Here is a 19,676-nt window from a genome sequence, read left to right as displayed (position 1 = left end):
TCAGACGCGAGTGAGGAAGAGCCATCGACGGCTCTTCCTGTTTACATCGTGATCAGCAGTGATTGGACACGGCTGATCACGTGGTAAAGAGTCTCCGCCGGAGGCTCTTTACCGAGATCGGAGATGCAGGGTGTCAGACTGACACCCCGCATCACCGATCGCCGCGCTGCGTGCCCCCACGGGCGCGCGCGGCATGAAATCCTGCAGGACGTTCGTGAACGTCCTGTCAGGATTTCACAACCACTTCCCGGACGTAAAACGGCTATAGGCCGGGCGGGAAGTGGTTAAATATTGTAGTTATGAATGTGAGTTAGGGACCTTAGAGATTGTAAGCTCCTTGAGGGAAGGGACTGATGTGAATGTATATGGTAATACATATGTGAAGAGCTGCATAAATTGATGGCGCTATACAGTACCTAAAATAAAAAAATAAAAAAATAAAACAAAATGTTATTGCCCGCAGTTGGGCTTAAAAGCAAACTGGCCAAGAGTGAAGTACAAGGGACACATTACATACCACCATGCTATTATGCCAACTTGGGCTTTCATAGTGTGAGTTCCTGACCCAACACAGGTATACAGATCAGGATCAATCACAAGTACCGTATTTATCGGCGTACAACGCGCACTTTTTTCCCCCTTAAAATCAGGGGAAAATCGTGGGTGCGCGTTATACGCCGATCCGCTGTCTCTGAGCGCCGCCGACATATACCGAGAGCAGTACACTCGGCTATGCCCGGCCGCACTCGGCTCCGCTCGCGGTCACGCCCTGTGCCGCCTCCTAACCTTTATGTGAGAGGAGCCGAGCGTGGCCGAGCATAGCCGAGTGTACTGGTCTCGGTATATGATTGCGGTGGCGCTCAGAGACAGCACGGGAGAAGCGGGGAGGACACCACCGAGGCCGCAGCCGGACCGGACAAGGCCGCTAATGGATGCCGGGCAAGACACCGACAAACTAAGTAATTCATTTTTTTTCCAGGAATTTACCTTCTAGAGTATGGGTGCGCGCTATACGCCGGTGCGCGCTATAGGAAGATAAATACGGTAATTCATCTGCATGCTAGTTTCAGGTCAGGGCCTAAAAAGCGAGCCATTGAACATAAACAACACGACAACCAACATTTTCAAAAGGGGCTTCAATAACAAAAGAGACTTCACAATCACTTTAATACCTACTAAAGCAGCAGTATTGGTGGTCATACGCACCTCGCTAAATGGTCGATCTAGTCCCATAGGAATAATCGATCTAAAAACAACAGCCCATTGGATCAATATACCAAACACAGGGAAGTGGATTTAGATCAATAGTCCGTACAATCACAAGTTATCGATCGCCGTTTCCACCATGCTTCCAATTGATGCAAAACCACTGATAATATTCAACCCTGGCTGACTGACTCTGTGTAATCGAATCCAAAAGAAAAATTTGTCTAAGTTGAAAGGGAAGTTATGGCTATTCGATTGAATGGTACATGGATCAAATTAAAAAAGAAAGCAAAAAATAAAAAAGGGGGTTAGGAGGATACAACAAATCACAGAAGAGGTATTCGAGAATTCAAAAGACAAAAAAAAAAAAAAAACACACCACACACAATCTCTAGTCCCGACTCGCCCAACCATTAATTTTGTACCATGCCGTGAAAGCACAACCACCACAAACCTTCCTTTTGTGTTCAGACTTGCAGTGGGCATCACAGTAGAACTCACATTATCAGCCCCGACTGACAGAAGTTTTAAGATGTTCAGCCAATGAATATTTAAAAAGGAGTAGAAACGTATAAAATCAAGAACACTTTTTCTTGCACGCTGAGTATTAGCTACCAATAAACCAGCCAGCAATTGAGTTTTAAGGATCTACGAATGGAGTCTATAATTCAGTACGCACCAAAAATAAAACAAAACCCATGCTGGATAACAGCTGCTACATCCAAGATCCTTGGTGAAAGTTTTTGGATCCCTGTGTCAATCCTTTGCCCTCCATGTAATGGTCTTACCTTGTTCAGGATGACCTTCTCCTTTTTTCTGTTACAAGATTTTGAAGCAAGTTTGTCACAGGGCTGGCTCTTGTCCTTGGGTTTGTTTATAAGGCTCTGCAGGATCATGGTGAAATAATTCTTCATGTGTAGGTCAGTTGTTAGAGGAGTGCATTTATAAAAAGGTCCCAAACCAAAAAAAACGCCCTGTAACAGAACTTGTACTGCGATCCTCCTGCCTCTTAGACTACTGGTATCTGGCGCTGGCTGCAGCTATGCACACTGATAAGGAGCACAGAGGACAAAAAACAGGCCATGGATATGACAGCTTGATGATACGGTGGATTATGGTTCGCCTAATTAGGCAAACAAGTGTTAGCAGAGACGTATCGGAAATTGCTTGGCCCGGACAACACATGGGGTGGAAAGTCATCCAAAACAAAAACAACCTGCATTGCTTACTGGTTTATAAAGTACACAAGGACATCGCTAACAGGAATTCATAGTACTGCAACAGTCTCAAAATAGAATTACAAATAAAAGCTTCAAGAGAACCAATCATGACTGGACCTTAACAAGAACCCAAATATTTAGTCTCAAAATATAAAACTGTAAACTTTATAGCTGCCCCTTCAGTTTGTCTGGCACTAAATGATACAGTGAAGATGGCATTTCTATTTACCTAAGGGATTGTATGCACGAGTGTTTACATAAAGTATTACTAAACCCACAACAGTAAAATGTGTCTGTATATGCAGTAAAGCATGCTTGTTATATTCACTGTGGAACCCAAGAGCTGGTTCACACAGGGGCAGCACAACTTGCCGAGCGACCCGGCAAGGCGATCTGCACACAACTTCAGAGGCGACTTGCAAAAGGACTTCTGTATTGAAGTCAATGCAAGTCACCCTGAAGTCGTCCCAAAGTCGTACAGGAACAGTACCTATTAGAACGGTTCCATAGTACAGAACGGAGCGCGACTTGTCAGGCGGCTAAGTCGTCTGACGAGTCGCCCCTGTGTGTGAACCGGCTCTAAGGGGTTAAAGCGGGAGTTCACCCAATTATGTTTTGTTTTCTCTTTTCCCCTTAGATGGATGCTCGTTTTGTCTAGGGGAATCGGCTAGTTCTAAAATATGAGCCGTACTTACCGTTTTCGAGATGCATCTTCTCCGTCGCTTCCGGGTATGGGTCTTCGGGACTGGGCGTTCCTTCTTGATTGACAGTCTTCCGAGAGGCTTCCGACGGTCGCATCCATCGCGTCACTAGTAGCCGAAAGAAACCGAACGTCGGTGCGGCTCTATACTGCACACCGACGATCGGCTTCTTTCGGAAAATCGTGACGCGATGGATGCGACCGTCGGAAGCCTCTCGGAAGACTGTCAATCAAAATAGGAACGCCCATTCCCGCAGCCCATACCCGGAAGCGACGGAGAGGATGCATCTCGTAAACGGTAAGTACAGCTCATATTTTAAAACAAGTAGCCGATTCCCCTAGACAAAACGAGCAGGAATCTAAAGGGGAAAAAGTGTCATGTGCGGGTGAACCTCCGCTTTAAGCCTGTGCATTATGTAAAAAAGCCATTTGATTCTGTCTTCTCTGAAACTCCACTTTTACTGTACCCAATCCATCTGCTGATAGTAGAGAGTCTTGGGTGCACCATGCACAGTATCAGTTTGGTGTGTATTCATTTTTCGTGAAAAGGTGAACTTGCCCTTAAACCATTTCTCCTGGAACCCTTTAACTTGAGGTGTGTCACTACCACACTAAGGGCCCTGGGGATTGAAGGTGGAAAAGGCACGTGCATTCATTCTTTACTAGTGCCAAGTTTTCTTGTTGTTACACAAAAGATTTCATTATACATATTAGGAGGGTGTGCAAGAAGTACACTATCAGCCCAGCTGTGAAAACATTCAGGGCTTTCTGCTGACTTCAGGGACCAGTATTCTAATCTGACCTCTGGTACAGATGTATATCTGATATTGGCCGGTAGATCTCGGCATATTTCCCCCCCTGCATTCAATAGCATGACTGCACTAGACAATAATGCGATGAGACAGCTCCAGGAAGGAAGAGGGGAGGTGTGGCACTGCGGCCTAACAAAACATTCAACCTTTGTGTAGAGGATCTATAGATTCTGCTCGAAACTGTAATGCTGTGACGCTCAGACATTATTCTTAAAGAAACGTCTTTATAACTCATCTTATTATTACTTTAAAAAGACGTATTTCTATATACATAATACCCATAAAGGTTTTCCTGTTCAAGGAAGATAAATACACAAATGAAATATCTGAATAGCAATGCATTCACCACACAACTAAATTCAGAAAAAATATGCAACTAGAAATTCCGTACATGGCAGCTTCCATCGGAGACATCCCACACATTTTGCTTTGATGAAAAATGGCCGTTAAAATCATCTTTTGTGGTCAATTAATCTTTGACTTTGATCAAGCTTTATTTTTCTTCATGGGAAACTGTACACACATGGACCAGCTTAGCAACGCAAGTTCATTTTCCTGAGAACTTTAGCTACAGGCTCCCATAACAAATGAATTACTGAGCACAGCCATGAACCTTGTTGGCGTTTAGCCTTGGTTCACACTAGAATGTGGTGCGGGAAATACGCTATCCATGCGCACTTCCCACTTCGCATTTGAATCGCACTACGGCTGTATCACGGGAGCGCGCCCGCAAGCACTCAACACCATGCGAGCTCGCCGAGACAGCCGCCGAGGGACCCCAGAAGACCAGGTTCGGGGCCACTCTGTAAAACGAGCTGCACAGTGGAGGCAAGTATAACATGTTATTAAAAAAAAATTACTTTACAAGCCCTTTAAACACGTCATTCGGTGTCTTATAGAATGATAAGTAATGGATCTCGCATCTAAACAGCAACCGAGATGGTGCTAATCTCCAAATCAATAATCTGCTTGACCAGTTAGCCATGCATGGGTTGATTTCCAAAAGAATTGTCTTTCGAAATTTTTCCTGAGCGGCCATCGAATTTAGGTGATCAGGCATGTTGGAAATTTTTGGAAAAACAAACAAACAAATTACTAATCAATAACTGGAGGACTGTGCAAGAAATATAAATCGAAAAAAAAAGACCTGGCAGGAAAAGAAGATTCCTGGCCATGAAAATTCTTTTCTGCAGCAACAGGAGGTGAAATTGAAGGCTTGGCTGGTCAACTTTCGAAATCAATGGTGGCACCATCAGATCACAAAACGCACAAGATTTCTGATTTATAAAATAAAATTTGTTCGAAATTCGACTCAATACAATATTTTTTAAAGCGCAACTCCACTTTTGTTGAGAGGTGGTCTATATACGTTGCAAGGTTTTGAACAAACTTTGTTGCAAATTCCTACCTTTTGTTAATCTGGGATTGCAGTTGAGGCTTTTTCCAGGCGCTTTACAGGCTCTATTTTTAGCGCTAAAGCGCCTGAAAAACATCTCCAGTGTGAAAGGGGTCTAATGGGAGTGGTTTCATAATTATCTATCAGGTGTGCAACTGCAGGGCACTAATGAGGATAGCTGCTGGGCCTGTATCCCTTTAGACGTGTTCCTACAGGGAGTATCTCACCAAAAATTAAATTTTTGTTGCAGGGGATGCCTGAAATCTGACTTGTATCTTAGGCAGACTTCTGGGAAAATTGGTGAGCCAATCACACAAGCAGAAAATTACGTTTCTGGGGAGTGGTTAGTACACACCCCGTACAGAACAGCTCCAGATAGACTTATTGCAATGCATTCTCAAAAAATTACAGCGGCTACAGAGTAAAAAGGAAAAGTAATTTTTAATACAATTCAATTATAATATGACTTGTGTCGCAATTGTATATGCTATATTATGTTATTTTTTCCCCCACTAAAGCGGAGTTACCCTTTAACTTTATGACGATTTCACAAAAACAGGCACAAAAATAAAAAAAAATTCCCCAACACGCTACTGACCGGGAGTACAATTTAATATTTTTTCTAAAACACAATTAGTTCATATCCAACCCGACCGCCCTCTTAGGGCCCTTTCACACGGGCGAATCAGTAATGATCCACCTCCGTGTGTCCGCTTTGCTCAGCGGGCATCCTCCGTAAAATCCCCGCTGAGCCGTCGGCTGACAGGGCGGTCCCTGCACACTGTGCAGGGACCGCCCCGTCTTTCCTCCGCTCTCCCCTATGGGGGATCGGATGAACACGGACCGAACGTCCGTGTTCACCCGATGCGCCAGACGGAAGAAAAATAGGATTTTCTTCCGTCCGAAAAATCGGATCATTGCGGAGGCGGGTGATTACAGGTGTCAGCGGATGGTCATCCACTGACACCCGCAATCACATAGGGACCAATGTATGTCCCGTTTTCATCCGCAACGGATGGATGAAAATGCGGACATACGGTCTGCACGTGTGAAAGGGGCCTTATGCTTATGGTATGCTTTGGCCACCCATCAGCTTCAAAAATAAAAAAAATACAGACACACTGAGATAATTGAATTTGCATTATACAAGAGCTAAAGGTTCTAATAATAATTTGCTATTATAATGCTGCTTAACTATTGCTAATGCTGTCAGTGCTGCAGAACGGGCTGCCTGCGCATCTCGCTGGGGTCCCTTGGAATAAATAGATTTTCTGCTTTCTGCTCTGCTGCTTTCCAAATCATTATTGAAATGGTCTTCCGACTGCTCCAGCTTTATTTTTATCTCTTGTTCCCGACGATAAATAATAGAATCTCGGCTGGGTCTTTGGAACAATCCATTTGAGTTCTCATCCTGCAGCACAGACTTCAAATTGTTCCTTTGTTGTGGAACTCGTTCAGTCTTCTCTTCCTTCTTTTTTTTTTTCTATTACTAATTTAAACCAACAAGCCATCTCTTTTCTGAAATGCACGCACCATAATGCTCTGCTGGGTATCGTGGAATATTTACTGAAGTTGCTCAGGAGATTTAGCAAATGACATTGGCCTGGATTCACAAACGGCGCCGCATATTTATGCCGCCGTAGCGTATCTTCTTTACGCCGACGCAGCGCAGCGCATAGAGGCAAGCACTGGATTCACAAAGCCAGTGCTGCCAAATCTGTGCTGGGTTTCCAAGTCGTAAGTCGGCGGAAGTGGGCGTGAGCCATGCTAATGAGGCGTGACCCCATGCAAATGATGGGCCGAGCGACAGACACGAATTGCCAACTGCGCATGCGCCGAGACGTGGACGCCATCTTCTGCGCATGCTCAGAATCACGCCGAAACAACTGCCTAAGATACGACGGATCACTGCGGCGTGAACATAACCTACGCCCCGCCCATACTCACGTCCAACGTAAACTACGTAAAATACGACGGCTTGTGTTCCCTGGTCCATACCTTTGCATGGATTGCGCCTCATATATGGGGAATAACTTTATGCTGGACGTACGACTTACGCAAGCCGCGTATATTATGCGTCGGGCGCAAGTATGTTCGTAAATCGGCGTATCTCCCTCATTTGCATAAAAAATCAATGAGAGCGGCAAATGCGCCCAGCGTAAGTTACGCCAGTCATAGAAAGCCTATTTTTAGGCGTATCTTAGTATGTGGGTCGGCGCATTGATACGACGGCGCACATTTGTACTTACATTGGCGTATCTTGAGATACGTTGGCGCAAGTGCTTTGTGAATCCGGGCCATTTTCTTCAAGTCTATTGACTTTTTAAGCATTTTATTACCTGAAATTAAACATCCCCTTTTTAGGTTTACTTCAACGGAATATCAAAGCTGAACTCGAGGCGAACTGCCTATGACAGGGTTGAAACAAACGCACAGAAATTCTTTTACTTATCAAAAGGATTTGTAATTCTCTCCATTCCTGAGATTTACACAGCTCTGCCCCACAACATAGCCACCCAGCTATCCTCTACAGTAGGTTAGCATTACAGCTTGGTCACCTGTCTACACCCAGCCTGTGATTCACACTGCTGCGAGTTCTGTGCAGATTCAGCACTGCATCCAAAAATTGCACCCCGTTCATGCAAACTGCTGCAAGCGTGCATGTCAACGACACACTGAAAAATGTTCGCAAAACGCAGTGCGATTTGCAGAATCAGATTGCATAGGTGTGAACTCCCAAGCAACCCGATTCTGGTTTGGCCTAAAAAAGGGTCTTGTACGATTTTGGTGCAAATTCGATGCAATTTGAGCCATACAGAATGGATTAAATCGCACTGCTGAAGAATCACATGTGATTTGAACAGGAATGCAGTGAAATCACATGTGGTTCCAACACTGTAAATTAGGGCCGAAACAACTAATCGATTAATCGACAACTAATCGATTATGAAAATAGTTGTCAACTATTTTCATAATCGATTAATCGGCCAGTTGATTAGTTGGCCTGCATATAGTATGCATTATTTGTTTACATATCAGGAAATACAGTGCAGCCCACATACAGCTCAGTGCACCATCCATACATGTCATTAAGTGCCTGAGAATTTGTGAATGTAAAAGTGTGAGGAGCAATGCCTCATGGGACATGTAGTCCTGGAAGTGAGTGGTTCTAAAGGCAGAAGTTCTTTTACCTTGCTATAGTGGGCGCTCTATACTATACTTTGCAGCTTGCTATTGAGGCACTCTAAAGGCAGGAGGAGCCAGAAGCATCGGTGAGGGACCCCAGAAGTGGAGGATCTGGGCTGCTCTGTGCAAAACCATTGCACAGAGCAGGTAAGTATAACAAGTTTGTTTAAAAAAAAATATATATCACTTTAAAGACTCAGACAAAGATCAGCATCTGAACCCAGAGAAAGTGGAGGTAATAGAAGGCATTATAATTACTGTAGTTGGTTATTTATATTTACCACTGCATATGGATATTTAAAAATAAATTTACATATTAACTAAATTGTATACCACACTTTTTTTTACGACTATCCGATTAATTGAAACAATAAATCGGCCAACTAATCGATTATGAATAATCGTTGGTTGCAGCCCTACTGTAAATGTGGCCCGACATGGGGTGCTGGTTCACACTTATGTGCTGCAAATTCAGTTCGGCTCCCTCCGCTTTCCCGCCGCTGGGCAAGTAAGAGAGCGCTCCGCGCAGTAGGGACCCGCCCGTGAAGCCGCAATGCTTCACTGCCGGGTTCCTGTACCAGCAATGGCGGCAGCAGCACCCGACAGCTGATGTAAACATTACCTGCGGTGCAGACATCACTGGACTCCAGGACAGGTAAGTGTCCTAATATGAAGACTCCTTTCACACCATGTGAGCAGTAAGGGGCCGCTAGTTTTAGCGCCAATTTAACGATGTTATAGCAGCACTTTTCGGCCACTAGCCGGGTGCTTTAAAAGGGTTAATAGCGTCCAAAGCGCTGCCCGTTTAGTTCAATGGGCAGAGGCGCTGTAGGAGTGGTGTATACACCACTCCTTCACCGCCCCAAAGATGCTGCTTGCAGGACTTATTTTCCCCCCTGTCCTGCAAGCGCACCTCCCCAGTGTGAAAGCACTCTGGCTTTCACACTGGGGTGGCTTGAGAGGTGCTTTACAAGCGCTATTTTTTGCATCAAAACGCCTGAAAAGTGCCCCAGTGTGAAAAGGGTCTTAAAGTCAGCAGCTACAGTATGAGGAACTGCTTTAATTTTTTAAGGGTTGGGCGCAACTCCGCTTTAACATCCAGCTTGCTGAGAAGGCACCTGGAAGGGGTGTAGCAGATAATGCTGGTGGGGGATTGCCAAAGAGAAGGTAAGGAACCGCTTTGTGCAATATTAATGCACAAAGCAGGCGAGTATAACATTGTTTAAACTTTAGTATTACTATAATACTTTTGGATACATATCTGCATTAATAAGAGTTCTGCTATAAACAGACTGTTAGGCCACACACTGTCTAGAGATGCAATGCTGGACGCGGGGGTGGGTGGTAGGGCATTGCTGTAGGTATGAAGTACAGCAGGGGTGCCCAACCAGTGGCCCGGGGGCCACATGTGGCCCGCGGAGCCTTCTGATGTGGCCCGCGACCACCTGCTTTGGGATAGCAGGTTCGCAAGCCCAGATTGCAGGTACCCGTGTGAAAGCAGCCTTAGGTCCATTTCACATGATCGGTTCAACCCACGCAGACCCTCCATTCATCTCTATGGAGTGGCAGATGTAAACAAACTCTTCTCCATTTGCACCCACCTACCTCCAATCCAATCCAATAAAAAAAAAACAGAATGGGATCTGTCCCCTTGCATCTGGTTGGATCGGATGGAGTAGAGTTGGCTGTGTCCGTGTCCGCTCTGCATAAACAGAGCAGACACAGATTCTGTCTTCTGTCCGCTCCACTTATTGTGGCCCACGACCAGTTACCAAGTCGCTTTATGTGGCCCTCGCTCTTCAAAAGGTTGGGCACCCCTGAAGTACAGACACCTAGATGTACTTACACATACCTGCACCAGCCTCCCAATCTTACCCGTCATGGCCCAATGCCAGGCCGTTCTGATAGACCCCAATCCAGTGCTTTAGGGTACTGTCTGAGCTTACCAAAAAGCCCTGCCCACACCCAGCGCCACTGGCCCCATCAGTACAACAGGCGGCCTTACTGGCCAATAGGGTGTAGGAAAAGCTTGGCAAGCTGCAGTAATTGACCTTTTTATGATATGAGCTCACATATTTAAGCTCGGATCATTCATCCGTTGGATCACAGAGACTACATTAAATCCGTCCTGACTGCAATATCTACTTGACAAGACGCCCCAGAAAGCGGCTCCGCGTTTGTCGGTACAACAAATGATCTCAAGTGACAGCAGACAAAATAAGCTTGCTCTGTGTCCCAGGATTCCATGCCAAGTTCCACCTATGACAAACAAGCGAAGGAACAATATATAACCCACAACTTTATATATACTTAGTAATTCATTACCGAAGAGACTCAACATTCACATTTATCATCATACACTGTAAATTACATTGTTATGACATATGCAGTCTGCACTGTAGAATAACACGGCAATGTATATACTTTGTGTGACGCCAGTAACGAAATAACATGAACAAGATATTAGTCACTGCTCAGAGAATACTGGAAGGCAATACAGAGATGATTTATAAATAAAAGGAGCAAAGGAAAAAAATAACACTAACAGCCGAAGTTCCCAATCAGAATTTAGAATTCATTCTCCAACCTGCGCTGGGAACACAAAACATGGAAATATCTGGATCCTACACGCAATACCGCGTCTGCTTTAGATTTAAGTTCATCGGCCCACTTTTCCAACGAGCAGAGCCCTCTGATTCCTACTGTATTAAATGTGTACTGTCAAGTAAAGAGCTGCGCAAACTGTCAGCGCTATATAAATCCTGTAGAAGAAAAATAATAATCTATATATCAAACTTTCTATCCTTTACTTCCTGTCCTGAGACACAACATACCCAATGTAGGGAAATCCTATCTGACGTTGTCACCAGAACAAGTGTTCCCATTGAGAAAATTCTCAATTCTCTACTTCTGTTTTCAATGAAAACTTTTATTTTTGCTGTACTTGGTATTATTCAGAGGGATAAAATATGGGAAAACCATGCATGGGGTAAATCCAGGCATAACATTTTTATTTATTTTTATATATATATATATATATATATATATATATATATATATATATATATATATATATATATATATATATATATATATATATATATATATATATATATATATATATTTTTATTAAAAAAATATAAATATTAATACATTCATATATTAAAAAAATATAAATATTAATACATTTATATTCTAATAAATATATACATATTAATACATTTATATTCTAATAAATATATACATATTAATACATTTATATTCTAATAAATAAAATATATATATATATATATATATATATATATATATATATATATATATATATATATATATATATATATATATATATATATATATATATATATATATATATATATATATATATATATATATATATATATATATATATATATATATATATATATATATATAAAACATTTATTACACACACAGTAAAATCTTGGTTTGAGAGCGTTTTGCAAGACAAGCAAAATGTTTTAATAAAATTTGCCTTTATATACAAGCGATGTCTTGATATAAGAGTAGCGTCATGTCACAACTCAATATAAAAAAAGGAGAGGAGCCTCTAAGTGTAGCAATATGGTAATATTTAATGAAGGTACAACATTTAGCAACTTATTGTTACACTTAGGAGGTGCCTCTTCTCTTTTATACCCTGTAAAAAAAAAATGCTTTGATATGCAAGTGCTTTGGATTACAAGCAGGTTTCTAGAACGAATTATGCTCGCAATCCAAGGTTTTACTATCTATCTATCTATCTATCTATCTATCTATCTATCTATCTATCTATCTATCTATCTATCTATCTATCTATCTATCTATCTATCTATCTATCTATCTATCTATCTATCTATCTATCTATCTATCTATCTATCTATCTATCTATCTATCTATCTATCCCCGATACCACTTTTTTAGGACCGAGTACAAGTACCGATACTTTTTTTTCAAGTACTCGCCGATACCGAATACCGATACTTTTTTTTTTTTAATGTGATGTGACAGTGGCGTTTTTTTCTTTTGTTTGTTTTTTTTACTTTTTTTTATTTTTATTTTTTACAGTGGCGTTTTATTTTTTTAGAGGGGGGGTAGTGGATTGTCAGTGTGTTTTTGAATTTTTTATTACCATTTACATTTTTTTTTATTTATTTTTTTATTTATTGCAATTTTTATTTTATTTTTTAATCAACCCTGTTGGGGGGGCTTTGGTGAGATATCAGGGGTCTTAACAGACCTCTGACATCTCCCCTTTGAGACAGAGAAAGGGACTAGGGATACAGATTCCCCTGTCCCTTTCTCAGCAGCATCAGCTGCGCTGAAAATGAATGCAGAGAAGACAGCAGCTTCTCTTCATTCATAAACTGAAACATTGTAATCAACAGGTTACGATGATTCAGTTCTGTGAATGGACAGAGTCATCGCTGACTCTGTCCATTCGGAACAGTAAGGAGCCGGGTTTACCGGCTCCTACCGCCGCTCTCCATCCTGACAGTTCCGGGGGGGGGCCACAGGGGAGAGACGGAAACAGCGGGGGACGCACGGGGGGAGAGAAGGAAACATCGGGGGTCACGGAGGAGAGAAGGAAACAGCAGGGGGGGCACGGGGGAGAGGAGGAAACAGCGGCGGGGGACAGGAGGGAGAAGGAAACAGCGGCGGGGGGCACAGAGGGAGAAGGAAACAGCGGCGGGGGGCACAGAGGGAGAAGGAAACAGCGGCGGGGGGCACAGAGGGAGAAGGAAACAGCGGCGGGGGGCACAGAGGTTGAGAGACTGCATAAAAAGGGAGGGGGGGCTGGAGGAGGACACAGGACAAGTATCGGGAGCATTTGCCCGAGTACAAGTACTCGGGCAAATGCTTGGTATCGGTCCCGATACTAGTACATATACACACACACACACACACACACACACACACACAGTATATAACCAGCTCCCATTGGCCACAAGCACATATGTGGCAATAGGGCAGATGGGCCTAAACGTTGAGCCTCTCTCTGCACATAAAGTATGAATCACTTGGGTAATGCTCTTCCATGCCAAGAGCTTTCTCACTGCTTCAAGCACAGTGACCGAGCTGTCAAGGACTGCTCTAGGTCATTGTTTACTTGTGACCACAGTGACAGCCAATCACAACAGTCACAAGATTGGGAAGACCATACGTCACCAGGCGTTAAGATTTTTATTAAAGAGTCATCCGGTGGTGACAGAAAAAGGGTTAAAACCCAACCAAATCTTCAGTTTAAAAATTCAAGGTGCATGAAAACAAAAACAAAAAAAGTGTCTTATGTATTTTCCTTCAGGCCTCTTTCACATGAGAGGGCTGATCAAGTCCAACTGTCCATTTTGTCAGACGGACTCGACCAGGTCCACATGAAAATTCCTCCTACAAGCTTTAACCAAGGATTGATAGAAGTCACAAGACAGCTATATACTGCTGACGAGAAACGGTATTTAGCAGTTTATATTTACAAAAAAAAAAAACTGAATTTCCGTGTACTGTGGGAGACCAGATATAGTGAATGCAGGCTCCTGGTAAAGTGTTTAGTAACACTTTAAACTGAACGTTCAATTGGGCATAAAAAAAAAGAAATAGTAAGCAGATGCATTGTCTTCTGTACAGTAAAGGGTGGCTGGTCCAGCAAGTTGCTTAGGAATCCATTAATACCAATTCTCCATGCCTCCACCCTGTATTCTCCACCTACAGAGCCAGCATTACATAATATCACCACTATCACAGTGGAACAGGCTCTCTCCTTAAGCCCTGGTTCACACTGGGTACGATTTGGAACGATTTGAGATGCGATTTGACATGTCAAATCGCATCTCAAATCGGCGGCAATTGTCGGCAATGGCACTGTCCTAATCAGTGCGACGCCGCATCTGCGATTTCAAAAAGTAGTTCCTGTACTACTTTTTGCGATTTCGGGCCGCGATTTACATTAAATTGCGGCCGAAATCGTGGCAAAATCGCAGCCGCGAAATCGCGGTAAAATCGCGCATTTTACCGCGATTTTGAATTCGCAGCAGTGTGAACCTAGGCTAAAGTAAAGGCACAATAGCAGTGATAGCTGCATTCTTCCCATCTGTGGATCCCATTGTATGTCAGCCTACCGTGCCAGGAGAAGAGAACACAAACACAATGTGGGAGATCAGACAGCTGCATCCTGCGGTATAGACCCAGGTGTCCTCACTGCACCACAGTCCTCAGATCTACAAAGACCAGAGCGGGTTTCATAGCTCTAACTTGTTAAAAGGTGAACTCCAGGGGAATTGAAGAAAAAAATTAAAATAAACCTTGTGGTGGTGGAGCTCTATGTGCACTGCAAGGATTAAGGCTCGGTTTACACTGGTGCGCTGTGTCATATCGTATGCGATTCGCACCGCAAATCACATGCAATGCGCATGGCTGAATATGCATCGCATTCAGACCAAACTCGCACAGGACCCTTTTTATGGTCCGCACCAGAATCAGATCGCATGGGTGTTCACACCTACATGATCCGATTCATGTCCAAACTGACAGTTGGCACTGCGATATGCAAACTAATTTGGGGGGTGATTGTCACTATTGACACTCCCAGCAGTTTGCATAGTGCAGTGTGTATGGTCTTGTGAGTCAGGTGCGATGTGGAAACAGTGGATTCGCAGGTTTCCCGCATCGCACTAGTGTGAACCGCGCCAAAGGCTCCATTTATACTTGTCATGCAACGTTGGACATCAATGTTGCATGACAAGTCGTTCCCCATGTTTTCCAATGATAACCATTCATAGATGTGCGACTTAAAGTTTCAGCGATTTCATGTACTACTTTGATGTGACATTCAGGGCAATAGACGTCAATGTTAACCCTCAAAAGTTGCATGAAATTCGTACCTGAATGTTTTACAATACAACAGTTGTTCATTATCAAAGTAAAGTAATTTCCAAGTTGCAACTTTGGAGTCGTACAAGTATGAATGGAGCCTAAATGCACGTTTTTGCCTGGACCAGGAAAGGGGGGCCTTTTACTTACCATATCCCTTGCTCCCCCGGTAGATGGCATTAAATTGTTCACTCTGACACGATCGGTGTCCTCAATTACAATGCAGCACTTTGTCCTACATTGTATGTGGTGATGTCAAGGCTGTAACCACCAGCCAACGCACTGAGAGGAATGAGCGGGAAAAGGCCTGTTTTAAGGCCCCCCCCCCTTCCCTCATGGGACTGTCAGCATCAGGTTTCAAGGCTCCCCACATCTCTCACATTTACCCAAGACGGTTTACCTGTGAGGAAAGGGTCAGGTGACCATTTCCTATAGGTCAGCAGAAGGTCAGGTGACTTTTGGAAAGTTGGAGAAGAGCTTTTTTTTCCACCCCATTTAAAAAGAAGTGCAGAGCACCCTCAGCTGCTTGGGGTACACCACCAGTGAGCGCCGCACCCACCTGCCTTCTGTCACGGCATATATTATGTGGTGGGTCACCTTGTTTTGAAAAAGGAACAGCTTGTTGAAAAATTCAGGATTTGTGCAATATGACTCGAGTCGCAACAACCGAGTCTAGTTTTGGATTTCGGTTAAACTTATTTGTTTACCTTGTGATATATGTGAAAGTATAAAAAAGAAAAAATTATTAAAACCAATAATAAAGGGCTTGAGACAAATTGTGTTGCGTTTTGTGCATTTATTGTTAAACCTCTTCACACCGGCAGTATGCATACATGCGGAACCACTGGACGCTTTTTTCCATGGGGCTGTATATAGGTGTATGCATCTGTCTTTGTGCTGAGAGCGCACCGCACCTGGATGCACAAAATAGTTGCGATATGTAACATTTTACTAAAGCTGGCCATACATTATACAATTTTCTTATTCAATTACCTTTAGATTTACCTTCCACTACGTAGTAGAAGGGCATGCCTGACTGCACACTAGTTGAAAGTGTTTAGGATTGCCCTCAAAAGTGGAACTTCCGCTTAATCCACTCCTCGCCCCCTTACATGCCACATTTGGCATGTCATTTTCTTGAGGGGGGGGGGGGGGGAGTGGGGGCTTCAGGAGGAGTGGGACTTCCTGTCCCACTTCCTCCTTCCGCCCAGGGACCACTAAGGCGTCATATCGCCTTTTAGCTGCCCCTCCCTGTAGGTGATCACCTGGGAGAGGTGACAGGTCCCAGGCGATCGCCTGTCCACACAGGGAGCGCTGCGCCGTTCGCGCATGCGCAGTGAGTGCCCGGCCGTGAAGCCGAAAGCTGTCACGGCCGGGTGCCCACAGTGGCAATGGAGGCACCGGCGGTGCAGGGGGGACCGGAACGAAACACCCGGCGGCACGTCGCTGGACTGTGGAAGAGGTAAGTGTATGTTTATTAACCACTTCCATACAGGGCACTTATACACCTTCCCGCCCAGACCAATTTTTAGCTTTCAGCGCTGTTGCACTTTGAATGACAATTGCGCGGTCATGCTACACTGTACCCAAACTAAATTTTTATCATTTTGTACCCACAAATAGAGCTTTCTTTTGGTGGTATTTGATCACCTCTGGGATATTTATTTTCTGCAAAAAAATTTTTTTTAAAAATGACCGAAAATGTAGGAAAAAAAGGTTTTTTTTTGGTTCTGTTATAAAACATTGTAAATAAGTAAGTTTTCTCCCTCACTGATGGTACTGCACTGACAGGCACTGATAAGGCAGGACTGATGGGCACGGATGAGGTGGCACTCATGTGGTGGCATTGATGGGCACTAATATGCGGCACTGATGGGCACCGATAGGCGTCACTGATGGGCACCGATAGGCGGCACGGACGGGCACCGATAGGCGGCACGGACGGGCACCGATAGGCGGCACGGACGGGCACCGATAGGCGGCACGGACGGGCACCGATAGGCGGCACGGACGGGCACCGATGGGCACTATTGTATGTGTTGTACTAATGGATGCCAATCAGTGACAAACAATGCCTGCCAATCAGTGATGCCCATTGTGGGCACTGATTGGCATCCATTTTTTGTGTCCTCCTCATCCCTGGTGGTCTAGGGTGGCATCCTTTTTTTTATCCCTGGTGGTCTATATGGCCATCCCTGGTGGTCCAGTGGGCATCCTCGGGGGGGGGGGGGGGGCGTGCTGATAATCGATCAGCACAAACCCCCCCCCTGTCACAGGAGCAGCCGATCGGCTCTCCTCTACTCGCGTCTGACAGACGTGAGTGAGGAAAAGCCGATTACCGGCTTTTCCTATTTACATCGTGATGAGCCGTGATTGGACACGGCTGATCACGTGGTAAAGAGTCTCCGTGAGAGACTTTACCTTGATCGGTGTTGCGGGGTGACAGACTGACACCCTGCAACAACGATCGCCGAGATGCGCGCCCCCAGGGGGCGCGCAGCGGCTCAGAATCCTGAGGACGTCATATGATGTCCAGTCGGGATTCTACAACCACTTTGCCGACGTCAATATGTCATTGGCGGGCGGCAAGTGGTTAAAAGCAAGCAGCTACACTTTTTGTAGCTGCGGACTATTAATAAACATTAAAAAAAAGGCTGGAACTCCCCTTTAAAGACTTTACAACCACTTTAACATACACCGCGCAATCGGTTCGTTTGAACAGGTTACGGTTTTGATGCAAGTTCGCACCGCAAACTCGGCCTAAATGAGATTGCACAATCAGATTTTAAAATATATAGCCAGCTTTTTAAAGTATTTTATCTGTGTATTTTCAGGATTTTGTATAGAGGTATACAGCTAGCGAGTATAACATGCCCCGATAACCTGAGGCTTGTGAAACTGCACAGGGCAGCAGTAAAATTTATAACCCGTCTTTTTAAACAACAGCAAAACGGCTGTACTAGAACAATGATGAGGCTGAATGGGGAACAAACAACTCACTGACTGATTTACTGCCATCAGCTTCATTACTGAAGGGCAATTTTTTTTTCAAACTGGTTAAGAGAAAAACAGCCATCCATTGACAATCTTTCCTAAAGTGGCTAGTTGCCTGGCTAAACACACTTACCCTCTATCTTTAGTACTCCAAGTCACAGACCAGGAACAAGTATGCAGATAAGGACTTGCACCGATCAGCCATAACTTTATAACCATTCACCTAATATTGCGTAGGGCCCTCTTTTGCTGCCAAACCAGCCCTGATCCATCAAGGCATGGACCCCACTAGACCTCTGAGGGTATGCTGTGATATCTGGCACCAAGCCGTCAGTAGCCAATCCTTTAAGTCGCGAGGTGGGGCCTACATGAAATCGGATTTGTTTTTCTAGCACATCCCAAAAGAATTTGGAGCCCAAGACAACACCTTAAAGGTTAGCAATCCTGGCATTCCAGGAAAGTAACTGCTTTTTGAAACCATGGGCTTAGTTCTGCTTCATGAATTACTGCTGGGGCTCTGGGCTTCAGCAAAATGGCGGCCTCCAGCAAGAAGAAACAGGAGCAATGTTGGAGGCAATTTCCAGCACACACTAACTTTGGTAGCATAATTATTAATGTGGAGTGTATGCATGTTGCTAACAAACTTTCATCAAGTTGTTATGGGTAAAGTTTAGCTTCAAGCATAGCCAGGTAATAACAAACACAATGAAGGCGCAAAAGAGGGAAATTTGAACCACAATACCACAAAAAAAATAAAGTGGATAAATGAATTGTTATAAAAATGGAAGGGGGGGGGGGGGGAATGAGGACAAGAAAAGAAAGTGACTGGGTAATGATCAGGATGATAATGAAAGTCCCAATGTTTAAAGTCTGTATTCAAAAAGATAAAAATGACATGTACACTGTGGCAGCACTTTGGAGAGTGAAGCAAAACTCTGTAATAGAAAAAAAAAAAAAAAAGAAAAAATGTGCCTACTAAGTGCAGTAATGTCTGATAATATTATATTTATTAATTAAAGTGGAGTTCCACCCATAAATATAACATTACATCAGTAGTTTTAAAAAAATGTCATTAGTCCTTTAAGAATTTTTTTTTTTTTTTTAGATGCCTTCAAAGTGTTGTTGCTAGGCAGAATAGTTAATCTTCCCTCTTCCTGCACCTAGGTGCTTAATGCTTCCTAACCTACACCGCACAGACTCCTGGGAATGTAGTGGGTGTAACTTTCCAGGAGTCTGTGCACTCCCCAGTCTCGAAGAATCATGCGACTTGGACAGTACAG

The 19,676-nt window shown here is 43.8% G+C and overlaps 1 protein-coding gene across 6 annotated transcripts in view; it reads right to left on the bottom strand.

Annotated features, from left to right (window-relative positions):
* Positions 1 to 19,676, bottom strand: part of PPP1R13B (protein phosphatase 1 regulatory subunit 13B) — a 147,261-nt gene that overhangs the window by 110,020 nt on the left and 17,565 nt on the right. The window contains exon 1 of one of the 6 annotated variants that reach the window (XM_040332547.1): positions 1,995 to 2,349. The exons of 1 other annotated variant lie outside the window; for it this stretch is intronic. In XM_040332547.1, the coding sequence (XP_040188481.1) occupies positions 1,995 to 2,120 (126 nt within the window). In that variant the 5' untranslated portion in view covers positions 2,121 to 2,349. Of the gene's footprint in view, positions 1 to 1,994; positions 2,350 to 19,676 lie in introns of those variants that run through there. 4 more of the 6 variants (XM_040332543.1, XM_040332544.1, XM_040332545.1 and 1 more) reach the window with 4 other exon arrangements.

Source organism: Rana temporaria, chromosome 13, assembly GCF_905171775.1.
Source record: "Rana temporaria chromosome 13, aRanTem1.1, whole genome shotgun sequence".
NCBI lineage: Eukaryota > Metazoa > Chordata > Amphibia > Anura > Ranidae > Rana > Rana temporaria.
Note: the sequence above shows the minus strand (reverse complement) of the source record. Positions and strands in the feature narration are given on the sequence as shown.